General features: G+C 42.8%; 1 protein-coding gene across 1 annotated transcript in view; it reads left to right on the forward strand.

Moving 5' to 3' along the window:
* The window catches only part of HS6ST1 (heparan sulfate 6-O-sulfotransferase 1), a 269,942-nt gene extending 251,370 nt beyond the window's left edge, over window positions 1–18,572 (forward strand). Inside the window, exon 2 of the mRNA XM_060241912.1 lies at window positions 17,173–18,572. Within this exon, the coding sequence (XP_060097895.1) occupies window positions 17,173–17,881 (709 nt within the window). The 3' untranslated portion in view covers window positions 17,882–18,572. The remainder of the gene's footprint in view (window positions 1–17,172) is intronic.
* The last annotated feature ends 648 nt before the right edge of the window (window positions 18,573–19,220 follow it).

Below are 19,220 nucleotides of genomic sequence, written 5' to 3' on the forward strand. Positions count from 1 at the left end.
CCCCCCTTAACATTAGCGTAGGGGTTTTGGGGGGAATGCTTTATAAAACTTGTTTATCAAATCGGGGGCTAAAACATCTTGTTCTGCTACCCATTCATTTTCGCTGGCCGGGAAATGTTTTCACTTAATCAGATAATACAACACTCCATGCTTTACTTTAGCATCTAAAATTTCTTGTACTTCATGATGACTCTGATTCCCAATCTGGATAGGTTGTGGAGCTGGCGGTCGAGGGTGCCAAGGAGTACTACCCGGGTCTCTTCACAAAAGACTGCAATGAAAGACAGGGTGTGTTTTACTAAACATCTTGGGCAACTCCAGTTCTACCATCACTTTATTGATTACCCTTTTGATTTTAAAAGGACCCAAAAATCTATAAGCCAGCTTCTTTGAAGGCCGATTCAATGGAAGGTTTTTTGTTGACACAAACACAGAATCCCCCACTTAGAAATTCCAAACAGGCACATGGGATTTATCATACTGTTTTTTATAAGCTTCCTTGGCCAATTCTAAGTTCTCTTGGATCCCCTTCCAGCTGCCCTCCAACTTACCCCACCATTGCTCGAAAGAGGTGAGGTCTCGGGTTTGCTCTCCCCCCAGCAACAATGGGACAGGCTTGCCTTCATACCCATTTACAATCTGAAACGGGGAAGCTTTGGTTGAGCTATGCACACTGTTGTTGTAACCATACTTGGCAAACGGCAAGAGGTCCACCCAATTAGACTGTTGGTGGTTCACATAACACCGTAAATACTGTTCTAAAAGCGCGTTTATCCGTTCCGTCTGTCTGTCCATCTGTGGATGGTAAGCTGAGCTCAACCCCTGTTCTATACCCATCAGCTTACAAAACTCCCACCAGAAGTTGGCAACAAACAGTGGGCCTCTGTCACTAATGATCTTATCGGGGAAGGAGTGGAGTTTCACAATATGGTGGAAAAACAAATAAGTTAGTCTCTTGGCAGTTGGCAATTGCGCACAAGGGATGAAGTGCGCTTGTTTGGAAAAGATGTCCACTACTACCAGAATTACGGTCTTCCCTTGCGAGGCTGGTAGTTCGACTATGAAATCCATTGACACTACAGACCAAGGACGTGTGGCTGTTTCTAAAGGTTTCAATAACCCGGGGGGCTTTCCTCCCCTTTTCTTAGCCATTAAGCAAATGGGGCAAGAAGCCACAAATTCAGAAACGTCCTTCTTCGTAGATGGCCACCAAAACTGCCTATTAATTAGATGCAATGTCTTCACATACCCAAAGTGTCCAGCTAGCTTGTTGTAATGGCAAAATTGCAGGACCTCTGAGCGGAGGCTCTTAGGGATGTAAAGTTTGCCATCTTTATACTAGATCCCATCCTCTCCCTTTTTCACTTCACCCGGTCGGTCTTCCCCTTCCTTTTCGGTCTCTGTGACCAGTCATTCTCCCCCCCACTTCTCCGTTTGCAGATTCCGCCTTGCTTTGGACCGTGTGGTTACCATGGCGGCTACTTAAGAGGGGGAGATCAAGGAGTCCACTACCTCCTTTTTCTGGCTATTGTGCTGAGGGAGGCGCAAAAGGGCGTCTGCCAAGAAGTTTTTTGTCCCCGGGATGTGCTTCAGTACAAAATCGAATTTAGAAAAGAACCCCGCTCACCTAATTTGCTTTTCATTGAGTTTACAACAACCGGTGAGCGCCTCCAAATTCTTGTGATCGGTCCAAATTTCAATTGGCAGTTTGACGCCTTCCAGCCATGACCTCCATGTTTTTAAGGCATAAGTCATAGCAAAAACCTCTTTATCTCACACCAACCAATTTCTCTGCTCCTGTGAAAAACTTTTAGAAATATAGCCACAGGGTTTTGGCCTTCCCTCCTCATCTCTTTGTATAAGGATGGCTCCGACCGCGACATTGGAAACTCCACATTGGAAATGAAAGCTTCAATTCATTGGGGTTGCTTAAGACTGGTGAACAGCCTTTGGAGCCTATTAAACGCTTCCTGACATTTCGGCATCCAATTTAGTTTCGCTCCTGGTTTTTTGGAGTCTGGACCCTTCCCCTTTGTTTTCAATAACTCAGTGAGGGGCAGCATTATCTGGGCGAACCCCAGTATGAAGTATCAAAGAATTCAGGTTTTCACGGCTGGTAACATCATTAGGGTTTGTAGAATCTTTCGGGATCAAGTGCCGTGTTCTACTGGAGAAAGTTTTCCTTCCAGACGTTTCGTTCTCAGCTGCGGAGATTGAGTGGGGCAGCCAATGCACAGCAGCCAAGAAGGTCTGAGCGCCTGCTCCGGCTGCAACGCCACTGAGGATGTTCTCCGCAGCTGAGAACGAAACGTCTGGAAGGAAAACTTTCTCCGGTAGAACACGGCACTTGATCCCGAAAGATTCTACAAACCCAGTATGAAGGTTTGGTAAAAATTTGCGAACCCGAGGAATGATTGGAGTTGTCTACATGTCCTCGGGGGAGCCCAATCTAGTACCGCTTGAACCTTACTTGGGTCCATAGCCAACCCCTGTCCCAATACTCTGAAACCCAAGTAGTCATGTTCGGTCTTGTGGAACTTACATTTTGACAACTTAGCATTCAACTTATGCTTCAGCAGTGTACTGAGGACCTCCCTCACTAATTTCACATGCGATTGGAGATCTTGTGAATAAATAATTATGTAATCCAGGTACACCACCACCCCCTTAAACAAATACTCTCTTAGCACTTCATTGATAAAGTTCATGAACACTCCCGGCGCTCCTTGTTACCCAAATGGCATTACTAAGTACTCAAATTGTGCCATTGGTGTATTGAATGCCGTTTTTCATTCATCTCCCTCTTTGATGCGCACCCTGAAGTACGCATCCCTCAAGTCCAGCTTAGTAAAGATCTTCCCCTCCGACACAGTACTGAGTAAGTCCCTGATGAGGGGTATTGGATAAGCATTGGAGGTGGAAATCCCATTAATCCCCCGAAAATCAGTACAAAGTCTGAGTGAGCCATCTTTCTTTTTCCTAAAGAGGACGGGGGCTGCATGGGGGGCCGTGACGGGTTGGATAAAGCCTCTCTTCAGGTTCTTATCTATGAACTTCCTCAGTTCCACCTTTTCAGCCCACCCCATTGAGTACAGCTTGGCCTTAGGCAAGGTCTGCCCCGGGATCAGTTCAATGGCACAGTCTGTGTCCCTATGGGGCGGGAGTTCATCAGCTCCCTGTTCACTGAACACCCCCCTTAAGTCTCGATAAGCCTTAGCGATCGTCTGGACTTCCTCCATTGTCAAACAAACCTTCTCATTTCAGGGCAGCGGACTGGGGCCTCATTCCTTATTCCAATGATGGGCTCGACACCTCGTATCGTTGAACTCTGTCGTCTGGTATCCCCATCGAATGTCTGGCTCGTGCTTGGCTGGCCACCCTACTCCCAAAACCACATTGGAAGAGGATGATGGGGCTATTACGAAAGTCTCTTGGTCCCAGTGGTCTTTAATGCCCACCGGTACTAACTGAGTCTCTAATACGCATGGCTCCCCCCTCATTACTGACCCATCCATCTGCTCAAACTGGATGGAATGTGGCAAAGCTGTTGTGGGAAACCCCAATGCGTCCACCAACTTAGGGGTGATTATGTCTCTTGTGCACTCTGAGTCAATCAAAGCTTTCACCTGCACAAACCTCTTGAGTCTGCTGTTTAGCAGAATTACTGGCACAAAATATAGTGACCCTGTTACTCTCACCCTGAGTGGTGCCGGTTCATCGGCGACCTGCTGACTGGCACCATTTAGAGCAGGTCATCCTCATTTCCCGCTGGCTCGTCCACCCAGGACATCTCACTCAGCTCATCGATGACAATGGTCTCCTCGTCAGGCATCGAGCTCGCGGCTGCGCTGCTCTTCACCGCATTCTTAGGGCAGCCGGTCTGCTTCTTTGGAGTTGGAGTGCTTGTCTTGGAGGTGGTGGATGGTGGCCTAGGGGGCTTTGGGCAGCTATTGGCCAGGTGGTTCGGGTCCCCGCACCGAAAGCACTTGTGGGTTGCCGGAGGCTTCCTGGCTCTTCCCCCCACCTAGGTCTTCTTTGCCTCCGTCTTCACCCCTGGTTTCGGGTCACGGCCCGACTTGCCGCTCTGCTGCTGGCGCTTCATGGCCACTCTCTTCATGTTGGTCTCCACCTCCCCCGCCAGCTGTATCCACCCCACGAGGGTGGTTGGCCTTGCTTACTTCAGGGCTCGATCCAGGACACTAGCGTTCAGCTCTCGGGTGAAATCCTCGATCTTCATCAGCTCACTCCACCCCCTCACTTTGGCCGCGTTGGTGCGGAACTCGGCCGCATACTCACGGATCGACTTAGAGCCTTGTTGTATGTCCCTCAGGGTGGCCAACGCATGGGTCTCCTGTAGGGGGTCCTCATACTGGGCCAGCAAGGCTTAGAGGAAAGTGGCCATATCATCCAGTTCTGGGCTCATGGCCTCGTACAGACTCACGTACCATCTCTTGGCAGCCCCCTTCAGCTTCGATCCCAGATAGTCCACATGACTAAATTCATCAGGGAAGGTGTTTCCCCCAATAATGCATGTAGCTATTAGCCTGGATCATGAAATACTCCACCTTCTCAGGGTCCTCGTCGAAGGTGGCTTCCAACTCCCTTCCTCAGCCCCCTTCCTGAGGGGCCAGGGGTGCCGCTGGCTGCGCCCGTGGTGGTATTGTCGAGGTTCTAGCTGTAGGCAGTTGCAGGGCTCTTCTCGGGTCAGTCGTCCTCAGAATCCGATCAACTTGCCTGTTGAACTCTCCGGCCATCATGGTGGTCATCGCTTGCATCTCATCCCGCAACCCCTTGGCGACCTCTTCGACTTCCTATCGTACCGTCGATCGGAATTCTCGAGCAATCTCATCTTCCTCCTCCCTTGGGCCCATTATCTCATGGGTCCCAATCGCTTCCACCTCTGCCAGAGGTGGATCGGCTTGCACACTGGTCACTGCTGCGCTCCTCTCCTCTCCAGGCTCCGCCGCCTTGCCCTCTCCATTGGCCATCTTCACCTGGCGCATGTGCCTGGTTAGGATGGCATCTCTGCATGCCAGGGCCTCATCCTTCGTGGTGGTGGAGGCTCGCGGTTGCCACTGGCGCGGGGTGACCAAGAGCTGTTGAATATGGAGAGGGGAGCCCTTTCCAGCGACTCTCCGGGCGTCCAGCACATGCCACAACGATGTTGGTGCTCTCGCCCCTTCCTCAGGTTCTGAAAGTTCACTGCTCACTGGAATCTTTTCAGCCATTCGATTATAAAGTTGCCAGGGTGGTTAAACTTCTTATAGCATAACTCTCAAAATGTCAAGCATGCAGTTTCAATGATGAGTCAAGCTTGATACAAAACTATGTTTATTGATAGACCGATACTTTCAGTGTAACAGATTCTTGAGAGTGATGCTACAGATACATTGATACAATACTTTTAAGCCTTATTTCAAAAGGATTCCAAAAGGTGAGGGTGAGGGATAGCTCTCACACATAAACTATCATAAATGTCTACATTCTCATGGCGCTATCAGGACTCTGTCCTTGCTTTCCCCAGATGTGTGGCACTCCCTAACAGGAGTGTATGGGAAGGTGCTGATTACTTCTTCTCAAGTTAGTTTCATTTCCCTCTATTTCTACTTTACAAACAATAAAGCAAGAGGGGGGAGGGGAAAGAATAACAAAGCTAACAGACCTTGGTCCTCCAAGATATTTCACAGACCAGTGTTATGGAGGACCCTAAAACAATCAATTATCAATGGAATTTTACCATGCTTGACAATGAGCAAGTGAGTTACTAAGTGTTTGGCAGCATTCCTCCTTTTTGAAGTCTTTCTTCTTTAGAGCTTCATCAATAAAATTATAGGTTTAATCATATTACCTATAATATGCCTGCCTCCAAGATCCGCAGAAAGTTCTTCTTAGGCAGAGAACAGAAGCAGAAGAGATTTTGTTCTGCTGACAGACTAGAAGTACGACACATAGATGTTCTAGTTTCACTGATTTTTTTATAGTATAGCTATCAATTGCTCTCTAGTGATGTCTGGGATGATGATGATGATCATTCCTTCTAAGCTGAGTTAATGCAAGCTAGCTCACAGTTTTTTAGCCTGTGGCTCACACATTTTTGTCTTAGCTCAGGAAAAATGGTCCCAGAGCAAACTAAATTATACAGTAGCTCACAACTTTAACGCCAGTAGCTGATGAAGTAGAATCTTTGCTCATGAGACTCCACAGCTGATGATGATGATGAAAAAGTTACCTTGTAGCATCCATTAATGATTCCCTTTCATTATTATACTCCTGCTCATTCTCTAAGTTACACTTCCAGCCTTTTGACCTAGTTCCTGTGCAAGCAGCTACTGGATCAGCCTTATCTGCTGGATCCGTATATGGTATGTGACAGGATCACAGAAAGCATTCACTGAGTTATGACCTGTGAACAGAGGAGTGTGTTCATGAAGCTGCTCAACATTTCACATCATAAACAATTCATCTTTTTCACATCCCAGGGGAACCATACATCATTTAAAAAAAACCAACAACACCCTAGCTCTCAGTATAAATGCAGCTACCAAAGCATTCATTTACATGATACACAGTACTCCATGACTGATGGGAACATAAAATATGAAAAAATGTGGGGGATGGTATTTGGTTGTTTTTTTAATGAGCTCAGGAAGCAGCATTAGATATGGTTGTCTTTTTTCTAGTTTTTGTTGCAGTCTTTATTTTGCACAAGCATACATGAAAAAGGAACTTTGTTTTTGTTCTGAAAGTGGGAATTCTGAAAGGGCTGGTACTTCTATTTTGTGTGCAGAAAAACAGGAAGAGACCAAATAAGCACCATATGAGAGGAAACAGGTTGAAGAAAATTAGACCTATTTGCTACCAGTCATTACATGCATATTAAATTACATTCAAACAGAGAGGGCATGTTGTTATGTAAGGCTGGAGAAGAAGAATGGAAATCGAATTGTGTGGCGTCAGAGAGTGGAGACTTCTAAGAAAGGTAGCTTTCAAAGAGACACTTTCATTGTACTGAGAGTCCATTTCCTACTTAGCAAATATATGATACAGTACAAAAGTGGGAGAAGAACAATCTAGGGCAGGGATGACCAAACTGTGGCTCAGGAGCCACATGTGGCTCTTTGATACATATTGTGTGGCTCTCAAAGTCCCCACTGCCCCACTGGCTGGCTTGGAGAAGGCATTTCTCTCTTTAAATCACTTCTCCAAGCCAAGCCAACCAACAGCTTGGAGAATGCATTTAAAGTTGCTTTCTTTCCACCTCTTCCTCCCTCCCCATCTATTTGCCTGCCTGCCTTCAGCTCTCAAACATCTGACATTTATTCTTTGTGGCTCTTATGTTAAGCAAGTTTGGCCATCCCTCATCTAAGGGATCCCACTAACTAAACACTGGTTTGTTTGTTTGTTTTGGAAGTTCTATCATGGCTCTGGCCCCTGTTGTTATAAATTTAAATAATGTTTTTGCTCATTGCTGTCATTTTTATTGTGTACTTCCAGGATATATCAGTTGCATAGGTTCAGCTGTGTTAGAACTATAGGCTGCCTGTATGGTAACAGAAGCCAGCATAAAATGCTATTTTCCTTTCTTTAGCAGACTGGTGACCTCCTGGGTGAACCTCTCATTAAATGACACTGTGTCTAATGCTGGCATAAGCCTTAGAGAGATGATCAATAAATGCACAGTAATTTGCTTAATTGCTTCCACAATGTTGAGCAATAAATAGGCCAGATTGGTTTACCTGACATTCTTTTTTTTTCTTTTTTTTTCTTTTTTTGGTGAGACAAAGACCTGTGCGGGAAGGCTTGCTTTATTTGTTCAAAATATTGAATATTTTTGTAAAAGTCTGAATCAATTAAGACTTACTGATTTTTTTTCCATTAACCATGGGAAAAAAATAAACATTGTGGATCAAAGAGCTGCATCATAGGTTATAGCAAAGCTAAACTTGGGCATACACTGGTATCTTCTTCCCAGCCATATATTCCAGAATAATATTCATAATTCTTTACACAAAACTGAGCTTTATATACATAACAGTCCTCTTTAATTAATTTAGCTAGGACAAGTAGGGGAGACTGAAAGTATCAGTGTTTTAAACCAGCAGAGACATTATCACACTGAGGCAGTTCATCCTAGCAGATTTTAGGTTATCTGTTTGCAAATCCTCTAAGTGCAGTTCCCTCTCTATGGCAGGTATGATGGATTGAAGTGGAAGTACTTACAAGATAGAACATGTAGCACCATTAGGCTGGGGCTGAAGGCCACCAGAAGAGAGGTTGTGAGTGTAACAGTGTGCAAAGCAAATGTTCTGCTGTCTTTAAAATGCCTCTGAATGTCCAGTTCTCTGGGCAACTAGACCTCATAGAGTTTGAGGCCTGTGTTCAGTTGTCACATCTGAAAGATCACTGCTCCTACTTGTATACAACAAGAAGGGAAAGAAGGGTTGGTTTTATTTTCCATTTTTTAATCACTGGCAGAGATAATGTCTCAATCACCATATCCCATGATCCTGGGGGCAGGATTTGTTCAATGTGGTAGTTTTAAGCTGGTTGGCCAAGTATCTCCAGGCAACTGGTGAGGGATGTGGGAGAAATTGCCAGGAGAAAGAGAAAGGCATAGGCCATGGTGTGGAATTACCAGAAGTGACATCTTCACAGCAGTATGTTCTGAGTAACACTCTAGGCAAAACTCTACGATAAAACCAGCTTCTACTATAGAATTTTTGCCCAAATACCAGAGTGTCACCTGAAACATGCTACTGTGATGGTGCCAGCAATGAGGGTTGGGCCTTCCAATTTTTGCTGGTAAGTCCTCCTGCTGATCAGTGGCTGGGGAGTAGCATGGCAGCACGGGATCTCTTGCACACTTCTTCAGACACATTGGAATGGAGGTTAAGCATTCATATATAGAGACAGATTCCTCTACATAGGTGAACAACAAACTGGGATACAATTAAATTAAGATGTTTGACATATGCAAAGCAATATACATTCCCAGAGGTGGTCAAACTTGCTTAATGTAAGAGCCACACACAATAAACGTCAGATGTTTGAGGGAAGGAGAAGTGGAAAGAAAGCAACTTCACGTGCATTCTCCAAGCTGCCTTCTTCAAGCTGGCTGATGGGGTGATAGGGGCTTTGAGAGCTACACAATATGTGTGAAAGAGCCACATGTGACTCCCGAGCCCTGTATATGTCTAACTAAGAGACAGATGTGTAAAACTGTCCTTAGATGTTACACTAATCTTGGCTGTCCTCCCCATTAAATCCAAACATATGGCAGCCCTATGAAGTTAGCTTGTTATTTCTATTTAGACTTTGCATATGTCAAAACATTTGCATTTAGTTGTATGCTAATTTGCTGTTCACCTATGTAGAGACATCTGTCTCTATATATGAACTATTAACCTCCATTACAATGTTTTGTTGGTCTTAAAGGTGCCACTGGACTCTGTTCTACTACTTCAGACCAACATGGCTGCCCACCTGGATCTATCTTCTCAGTCTATTAAAGGTAAATTGCTCATGTGTGCAGCTGCAAATAAAACAAGTTTTGCTAATCAAAACTGGGGTCCTTACACTGTTATCAGGAACTAAAGGGGTTGGGATGATGTGTTCTTAAAAAAATCTTTTCCCCCTTTACAACTGCTGGTAATAGCATGGGAAGCCTGGTTCTAATTAGTAACATCAAGCAGGGTTAAATGCCCTCTTCCCTTCCTGCATGGTTCCAATCTCAATCACAATTTCCTTTGTGAGTGATTTACCTTTAACAGATATATATCATACCGTTTTTGATCCCAAGTAAACCAGATCACGATTAGCTTCTGTAGCCACAATCCTATCTACTTGTATTTGGGAATAAATATTATTGAACTCATTGAAACTCCATTCAAGTAATCAGGACTTACTCAAGGAAAGATTATAAACTGGTGCCAGCAATGTTAGGAAAGATTATAAACTGGTTTAAGTATCATGCCCAAATGAGAAGGGAGTTCACTTTGAAACAGACTCAGCATCTATGGTTTATTTATACCCACTGATGTGAAAATTTATTGGTCATAAATCTAAAGCTGTGGCTGACAAATGTCTGTCTCTGGTCATGTTTTTAACCACACAGAAGCAAAACACCATAACTCTTAAAGATCAAACGTCAATGGCCATTTGACCCAAGCAAATGCCAGGGGAGCCTCCTGCTGCCACTTCCTTTTAGGCAGCTGGGGCTCAAAGCTGGCTTTGTACAGAGGTATTAGGAAATATATGTGAGGAGTTGCCAAGCAGCTGCTTCATGCTCTTTTTTACTGTTTCCAGTCACCTGAGTGTCCCTTACTCAGTGCTGGGTTTGTCCTCTTAAATATTGCTTGTTTCCTTGGTTGGTAAGTGGATTAGTGGTAATGGCTTTTCCTGCCACTGCATTATGTTTTTATTCCTGCCTTTGTTCCATGGGGTCTGGCAACAAAATATTTCATGCCCTGTATGTTCCTAGATTTACTTAGTGAAGGGGGCAGAACTTGTGTCTTTCACTGCTGTTTATATCCCTAGCTATAATTGTAGTAGATCTGGGTCTGTGCTGTAATGGCAGCACCCTTACAGATTTACTGAAACTCCTGACCTAGGTCCACCAAGTGCTGGGACAATGAGGATGATGAAGAAGAAGAATTAGCCACCTGGTTGTTCCTGTCAGCTATACAGGTTTATTTAGAGAACAGCCAGATCATTCAATTTTAACCCCAGTTTTAAAACCATAACACATCATAGAAACTGGGAAAACAGAAGAAACTAGTCAAAAAATGTAGGTTTAAACCAAATGCAAATCATGAAGACAAGTAAACATCCAGCCATAAAGCCAAATTCTATTATCAATGTTTCAAATAACTGTTTAACTACAGAAACCTTCCAGGATTAAGAAATGCTAGTGGGTGAACCGCAACATTTACATACGACTTTCCATTGCTGTTTTGTGTGAAGACTGCAATCCAGGCCTTGCTTCCTTTACATTTAATACCAAGAATATCCTACAATAAAAAGCCTTAGAAGACCAAAAATGCTGATTGCAACAAATACCTTCATGGCCTCTGACAGTAGATGGAGTGTGCTAATGAGAGGAGGGTCTCTGAGAGGCACAGTTGATTGCTTCTGTGTCTGCAAGTATGTCCAAAGATCTCCATTAACTGTGCATGCAAACATCTGAAGATGAGCTGCTGTTGCTGTTGGTACTTTGGGCTGTCTTTATGTACAACTTGAGGAGCTTCATCTTGCTCCTAGTGAGCTGTGCATGGTGAGGCTTTAGTTTTTCACCAGTAACTGAATAAATTGCCACAAGACAAAATACACTGGCTTTCTGAATGCTGCTTTCTATATTGTCATAGCCCTGCAACAACCCAGGGACATGTCTTGAAGGAGCTGGTGCAAAGACTCCCATGAGTCAGATTAATTGGGTAGTCAGATTAGTCAACTGTCTGAATGATAAAGTAGTCAACTGTTTGAATGATGGGACACAGCACTTTGATACACTGTTCAGTGTGGATGGAGCTAGTTAGGGTGGAAACAGCTTTCTCAGCAGCTCTAACAGCCTCTTTGTGGAATCTTTATGTGCTTTTCGTAATGGTCATTTCAGCATAGTTCTTAAATCTTGCAGGCTGGTTCCTCAAGATTTCTCGCAACGCTCTCAGTGCCAGGGCTCTTATTGAATGATCTTTGTCTCCAAAGTGTTTCAAGTAGTAAAAGCAAAATGGTCTTGAAATGCTCTTCCTAGACAACCAGGTTATCTTCCCTTATGATCTTTAGTAATTTGAGAAGAGCTCCTTTCCATTTGTCTACCCACTCACTGGGACTGGATAGCTCTTTCAGAAGATCAGCCACCAAATCTGAATGATTGGTGGGCACATCCCGAAGCTGGTCAAACACAGTTTCTTTAAGAGTGCTGTTGTCAAAGGTGCTGATAGTGTCATAGTATGGGTAGGGATTATACTCTCGGGTACACTCTCAGGTTCGTGGTCCTGAAAAGGCACATGGGGGGTGGATGCTGAGTAAAGAAGCTTTGTTGTCCAAAGCCATCATTTCTCCTTCCACTACATCACTGTTTCCACAGAGTCAGTGGCTGTGAAGGCTATCCCACCATCTTGAGAAACAACATTACAGTCAATTTTCCATCACTTTTGATTGGTTTATTTAGATTTTCTTGACTACAGAAACTAAACTTCTCAATTGCCTCTGTGACTCCATGAAAATCTGTACTGTGGATTTATTGATTATATTAGTATGTTAAGCTGTCTCAGCAATTTTAATGCAACAGAAAGTTTTCTGCAGAATAAGATTATCTGGTTGGAAGGCAAGATAAACCCAGTTTTATTTTCATTTTAACCAGAGCTTAACTTGAATATCTGTATACCTGATAATGTTTGTCAGTTGGATCTGGTTGCTGACTGTAATAATAATAAAACTGAAACTGGCTGCATTGCCTTTCTCATCCCTAGCTGATTATCTTTCAGTCTCCAGTGCAAAGCTCTGCGTCAACCAAGTACCCAAAACCATACTTTCAGCAAAAGCCTCTTGACTTACTGAAAATCTTGTAAAAACTGCATTTGTATTTAGGTGTTTTCAACTCTTCCGTTCTCATCTTCTAAAAACATCTGAATGTGTTCTTTAAATAAAAGTGTTTGCTTTTTAGCACTCTTATTTCACAATAGTTCATTTCAGTTGTCCATTGGGGTCTAGGTATCTGAGGATGTCACACAGCCTCCAGCACTTCAATATTAGTGAAGCTTTTCATGGAAATTTGTGGAATGCATACTTTGCCTCACCATACCAACATATACCCTTTCTGTAGCAAAATGTACCAACAAAGCAAGAGGATGCTTTTGCAGCATTGAGCTGCTGCTCCAGACCTGCAGGTTCTCTTTGAGAATCTTCAGCAGATGGCCAGGATCACAATGAGCAACTTCTGTAATGCCTTCCTCTGTTGTTTCTCATTCATTGCAGAGTTTCTCCTTCTATTTCCACACTTAGGTGTTCTCAGTTTCTTTAACATTTTGCTGGAAAAGCCAGGAAATCTTTTTGAAAGCAGAAAATTGTACGCCTGTGCTAAAGTATCACATATGAGAAAATGTGGGGTGCCCTATCCAAATGTATTTTAAATGTGATTCTTTTATAAGCTCTTGCAGCCTTAGATATTCACACCATGTTGACCTTGTGGAGAGCCAAAAGACAGAAACACCAAGCTTCTTGAACATACACAAAACCATCCAAGCAATGGACCAAAGCAGAGACAGACCCAGCTTTACAATAAGACTGGTGGCTAAATGGATCTGTTTCAGTTCAGACACACCCCTTTTCTTCTCTGTGACTTGCTTCTCCATCTAGTGATAGGTACAATAAGGTGTGTCATCATTAAGACAATTCATTATATGTTCATGAATATCTAGTCAGGCACATTATGTGAAATCCTTTTAGGTATTTAAGCCAGTTCCTGGCCTCGGTGTGAGTGAAGAAAATGTTCAGGGACTATTAGTTCAAAATGTTGGGACCAGCATCTCTGCACCAGTTCACTATGCACCATTCATCCTCCAGCCACATTGCCGGAAAACTAATTGCTCCTCAGTTAAAGGGAACTCATTTGCACCACATTAATTTCAAAAATTTTCAATGAATAAGTTAGCTGTTTAGATTTCTCCAGCACCGCATCTGGATTCTTACACAGTGGACTATCATCCACTGTCAACTAGTCACAATTAAAGACTGAGAAACAAAGTCTTTGCAGTAGCACAATAATAATAAAATATTGCTGTGTGAAAAAGTTCCAAATGAAATTTGGAATTTCAGTGCTGTAACTAAAAATACAGAAAAACTGAAATAATAACAACAACCTCAGTTCACCATTTAAAATTAATAGGTTAAAGGTTTAGAGTCTGTGTCTGTCTCTGGAACATCTGGCATCCGTGATCCTTTCTATGTACCCTTCCGCTGTCATATTTTATCCCTGTCCATTAGGGGTTTTAGAGCCATGATGATTTAAATCAAACCTGCATCCTGGTCTAGGAAGATGAATCATGATTATGAGCTGCTATTAAAATGAATAAAAAAGAAACACATAGGAGCATGATTCCCTCTTCTACCGTCCTTTATAAGAGTTTCCTTATTTGACAGTGTGACATCTTTGGCTTGGTGAGAGGCTGAATAGCAGACACTCTTACTTGCTCTGCTTACAAAACCAGAAGATGGAAGACACATACTTTGGCCCTATGCCAGTGTCATTAAATTAAATTAAATTTTTCTCAATGATTTAACTGGGAGCTGCATTGAGGCCACAGGTGAATGCTTAGAAAGTGAGGATGTAAACACTGTTTCAAATTTGATCTTCTAGCTGGTGCTTTTGATGGTCTTTTACATTAAATGGCTGTTGTATTAAAAAATATGAGATTGGTAGAAAAATACTACACGCCATGTCCAAAAGAAAGCAGAGATCGATTTTAACCTGGATATTTAGGGCTTTGTTACACATAGATGTTTTATAATCCCAGTTTAATGTGCCTTCACTGAAAAGTATTGTGTCTGAAATCACATGAAGAAAATGAAAGCTGTTTGAGGTGTTCCAGTATGTGATACAACATCTACCTATGTGGATCCTTACTTGATGTTGCATTTATTTACTTCTTTTATACCCTGCCTTTCTCCCCAATGTAAACCCAAAGCAGCTTACATTTTTCTCCATTTTATCCTCATTCATTGCATGACAAATATCTCATTTTAAATGGTGAACTGAGATGATTTTTCAAGTTTTTCTGTATTTTCTAGTTACACCACAGAAACATGGTATGACAAACGTGCATGTGAGCCTTCCCAGACGACTTTCTAAATGCATCTCAGTGATGTCGCTATAGCACTCACCTTAGAACATTTTTAAAGGTCTAAGGAACATCATGAGGCAAAGGGGGGTGTCTCTTTTTGAAATCACCATAGCACTTCAGGGACAGCTAATTAATGGAAGGAAATTCACTCTATGAAAACCCTGTCCATTTCGCTTTACTCAAAACCCTTATCGCTATATTTGAAGCTGGGCCGACAGCAGAGAACATCCAGTTTAGAATGGTAATGTAAAAAGGATCTAGGTCATATAGCGGTTCTTGTGGTTTATTGCAGTAATTGCTGCTTTTTTGTCTTTAGTGTTGTTTTAATTATTTTTCTACTATTTTCATTTAACACATGATGGGATTAAATATATTATTGTTTTGTTGTATTTTTTATGTTATGATTATTGACTTCCTTGAACATTTTATTGGAAAGGTGGGGTTAAAAAAAAACAAGCTATGTTGTAGATAAAGTGATGTGACTCTGCTAGGGCCTTCCGACCACGGTTGATACAATAAATGAACTGGAAGCCCCTTGTCTGTCTTCAGGTGCATCGCTGTACCACTTGCCTCCTTGACCCATGTCCATCCTAACTGGTTAAAGCCTGTGGGGATGGTATTTGTGTCCCCCTGGGAGGAATTATTGACTTGTCCTTTTCTTCTGGGAAATTTCCAATGGGACTGAAGGAGGCAGTGGTATGTCCACACTTTAAAAAAACATCATTGGACCCTGCAGTCCTAGCCAATTACTGCCCAGTCTCAAATTTACCATTTCTGGGCAAGGTACTTGAGAAGGCAGTGGCTGAGCAATTTCAAGCTTTCTTGAATGATGCATGTATCCTTGACCCAGTCCAGTCCAGTTTCTGCCCTGGCCATGGGGCAGAGAAAGCATTGGTTGCCCTCATGGATGACCTCCAGAGACACCTGGATCTGGGCATGGTGGCACTGCTGTTGCTTTTATACCTAACAGCAGCATTTGGCATGGTTGATTACAGTTTTATGACCCACCACCACACTGACATAGTACGAGGAATTGCCTTATAATGGTTTTCCTCCTTTCTCTATGGTTGGGGTCAGAGGATGGCGCTTAATGAGAGGGTCTCCCTGCAATACCCACTGAAACGTAGAGTGCCACAGGGGGTCATCCTCTCACCAATGTTGTTTAACATCTACATGCATCACTTGGTCCAGGAATTCTGGCTGGGTTTTCACCAGTGTGCCAGTGACACCCAACTCGGTATCTGTTGTTGGATGGCCACCTGTACTCCACCTCGGAGAGTTTGGACAGGGCTTTGGAGGCCACGGCTGGGTGGCTACTGCAGAGTTGGTTGAAACTAAATTCAAAGAGGATGTCCTGTACCTGAGCCACGGGGGTTAGATTTAGGAATCAGGCTTCCCTGCCTTGGATGGGGCACAACTGGTGCCAGCTCAGAAGGTGTGCTGGATGATTGTGGATGCCTCAGTTTCTATGGAGGCCCAGATCACCACAATTGCCAGAATGGCTTTTTATCATCTCTGGCAGACCAGACAACTGGTTCCCTCTCTCCACACACCCCCCCCACAAGGACTTGGCTACAGTGACCCTTGCAGTAATCACTTCCAGGCTTCATTACTATAATTCACTTTATGTGGGCTTACCCTTGAAACTGATCCAAAGACTCCAGCTAGTACAAAATGTGGCAGCGCTTCTGCTAACTGCCAGGTCAGTGTGGGCACACATTCAGCAACTGCTATGCCACTTGCACTGACTTCCAATGAAATGCCAGTTCTACCTCAAGGTGTTGGTATTGACCTTTAAAACTCTATGCAGTCTGGGACTGACATATCTAAGGGACTGTCTTTCCCCATATGTGTCCCAGAGAACCTTGCATTTGGTGAACCATCATTTACTGGTTGTCCCTGGCCCAAATGACATCCACCTAGCCTCAGCCAGGGCTTTTTCCGCCCTGGCTCTGGCCTGATGGAACATGCTCCCATCTAAGATTAGGACCCTGCAGGACCTAGTTTTGCAAGGCATGTAAAATGGAGCTGTTCTGCCAGGCCTTCAGTTGAGGTTACAGGCACCCAGTTTAGCCTTCCTTGCTAGAGCTTTCCAACCACATGCTGCCCAGATTTAATAAGATTCTACTGGGGTTTTTTGTGTATGGCTTAGTTTTCTGTAGTCTTTTTGCTAGATAAAAGATTTAACACAAAAGTGTCTTATGAGAAAAAGGAGGCAAATATTAACAGTATTTAAATATTGATTGTTAACTTGCTCATCTTATATGCCCTAGTGGCCAAATAATTATTCTATGATGTGTAGAATATTTATATATTTTTCTCTTTCTTACAGGAAATTTTATTACATCACTCTGTTGAGAGATCCTGTATCCCGTTACCTCAGTGAATGGAGACATGTACAGCGAGGAGCTACCTGGAAAACATCGTTGCACATGTGTGACGGTCGGACACCAACTCCTGAAGAGCTCCCATCATGCTATGAAGGCACAGACTGGTCAGGCTGCACCCTTCAGGAGTTCATGGACTGCCCATATAACTTAGCCAACAACCGTCAAGTGAGGATGTTGGCTGATCTGAGTCTGGTGGGCTGCTATAATATGTCCTTCATACCAGAAAACAAGCGAGCACAGATACTGCTGGAGAGTGCCAAGAAGAATCTTAAAGACATGGCCTTTTTTGGCTTGACAGAGTTCCAGAGAAAAACACAGTACTTATTTGAGAGAACTTTCAATCTGAAATTCATCAGGCCGTTCATGCAGTACAACAGCACAAGGGCAGGTGGAGTGGAGGTGGACAACAATACCATACGAAGGATTGAAGAGCTTAATGACTTGGACATGCAGCTATATGACTATGCAAAGGACCTCTTCCAACAGCGATACCAGTACAAGCGGCAGCTGGAGAGGATGGAACAGAGGATAAAGAATCGGGAAGAGAGGCTTCTTCACCGGTCTAATGAGGCACTTCCCAAGGAAGAGACGGAAGAGCAAGGACGTTTGCCTACAGAGGACTACATGAGCCATATTATAGAGAAGTGGTAACCTTGACAGAATTTTTTTTTTACTAAGAACAGGATATTAAGGTTTCCATAATAAAAGAACATGGAACTTAAAACAATCTTATTTAAGAACAGTCTGTAAAACAGAAGGTAGAATGCTTCTTTAAACAAAGGGTCTTTTTATTATTTCTTATAAGACCAATGGGGTTCTTAATAAAATAAAATAAAACAAAAAAAAATAAAGAGTCAATACTAGAAAACTCAGATGCACAAACATTGGCCCTCAGCTCTGAGGCCAAATACAGTGTAATGTTTCATTTCCTCATAGAGTCAAATCTAGAGGTCTTGGATGGTAGCTTTGTAACCACTCTTCTTCAAGTTGATCTTCCAAAGTCTGAATGTTTTTTCCTTGTTCATGTGAGGTTTTCAATAGTTAAAGTCATGATAATGGTAGTGAATCTGCCAGACAGTGACTTTGCCCAAGATACAATTACAAGGTCTCAAATGGAAACAGTGTCAAAAAGAACGGCGTGTAATCAACATAAAGAAACACAAAGGAAAAGAAAAAAGCAGAGGATGAGAAGCATTCAAACAAATAGACCTGGATTGCATATCAGGCACAGATGTTTGAATATGTTGTACTGGTGTCTTGCATGCATAGACCCACATTCGCTCATACACACTGCATTCCCAACACAACTGGAGAATTTGTGAACAAATATCCTTAACCTTTGCTTTACAGACAAGTGTCCTAAAGCTTAGTAAATCCTACACACAAATCTTAACATGTATTCATATGATTCCTTTTCTAAAGATAAATTGTGCGTGTATCAGTCCTTTGCACTTAAGAGGAGATGGTCCACCTGGGCTACAGTGTTTCATACAAATGCATCATCACATGGTCAATATTTCTCATGCTGGAGCATGTTTATGACTAAAAATATTCTTTGCTCCAGTTAAGGTATTTCTTTAATTAGAAATAAATATTGAATAGAATATTCCTTATTTAAGATGACATTTTCTATCATAAACGTCAATGAGTGCAATAAAGATAGGCCTGTTTAAGTTCCATACATGACTTGATGCAAGCATTTAACTGAGCATTTAACTTGAGCTCCATTGATTTCAACAAGACTTAGATGCAACTAATTTTTGCTAGATCACATCCACTGTCTATAGGTGTGATAACTGCTGTTTTCTGGTTTTTGTGAGACAGTACTGCATATCACTTTTTCACAAGGTAGCCACATTTGACTTGATTTTTTATTTTGAACAAAGCAGCTTTATTGGAAGACTGGAAATCTTGAATGAGACTCAGCTCCAGACTTTGATTTTACCATCCTTTTTATAACCACTGTATTTCTTTCTTGAACACAACACAT

The sequence above is a fragment of the Heteronotia binoei genome, chromosome 6 (assembly GCF_032191835.1).
Source record: "Heteronotia binoei isolate CCM8104 ecotype False Entrance Well chromosome 6, APGP_CSIRO_Hbin_v1, whole genome shotgun sequence".
In the NCBI taxonomy this organism is placed as follows: domain Eukaryota; kingdom Metazoa; phylum Chordata; class Lepidosauria; order Squamata; family Gekkonidae; genus Heteronotia; species Heteronotia binoei.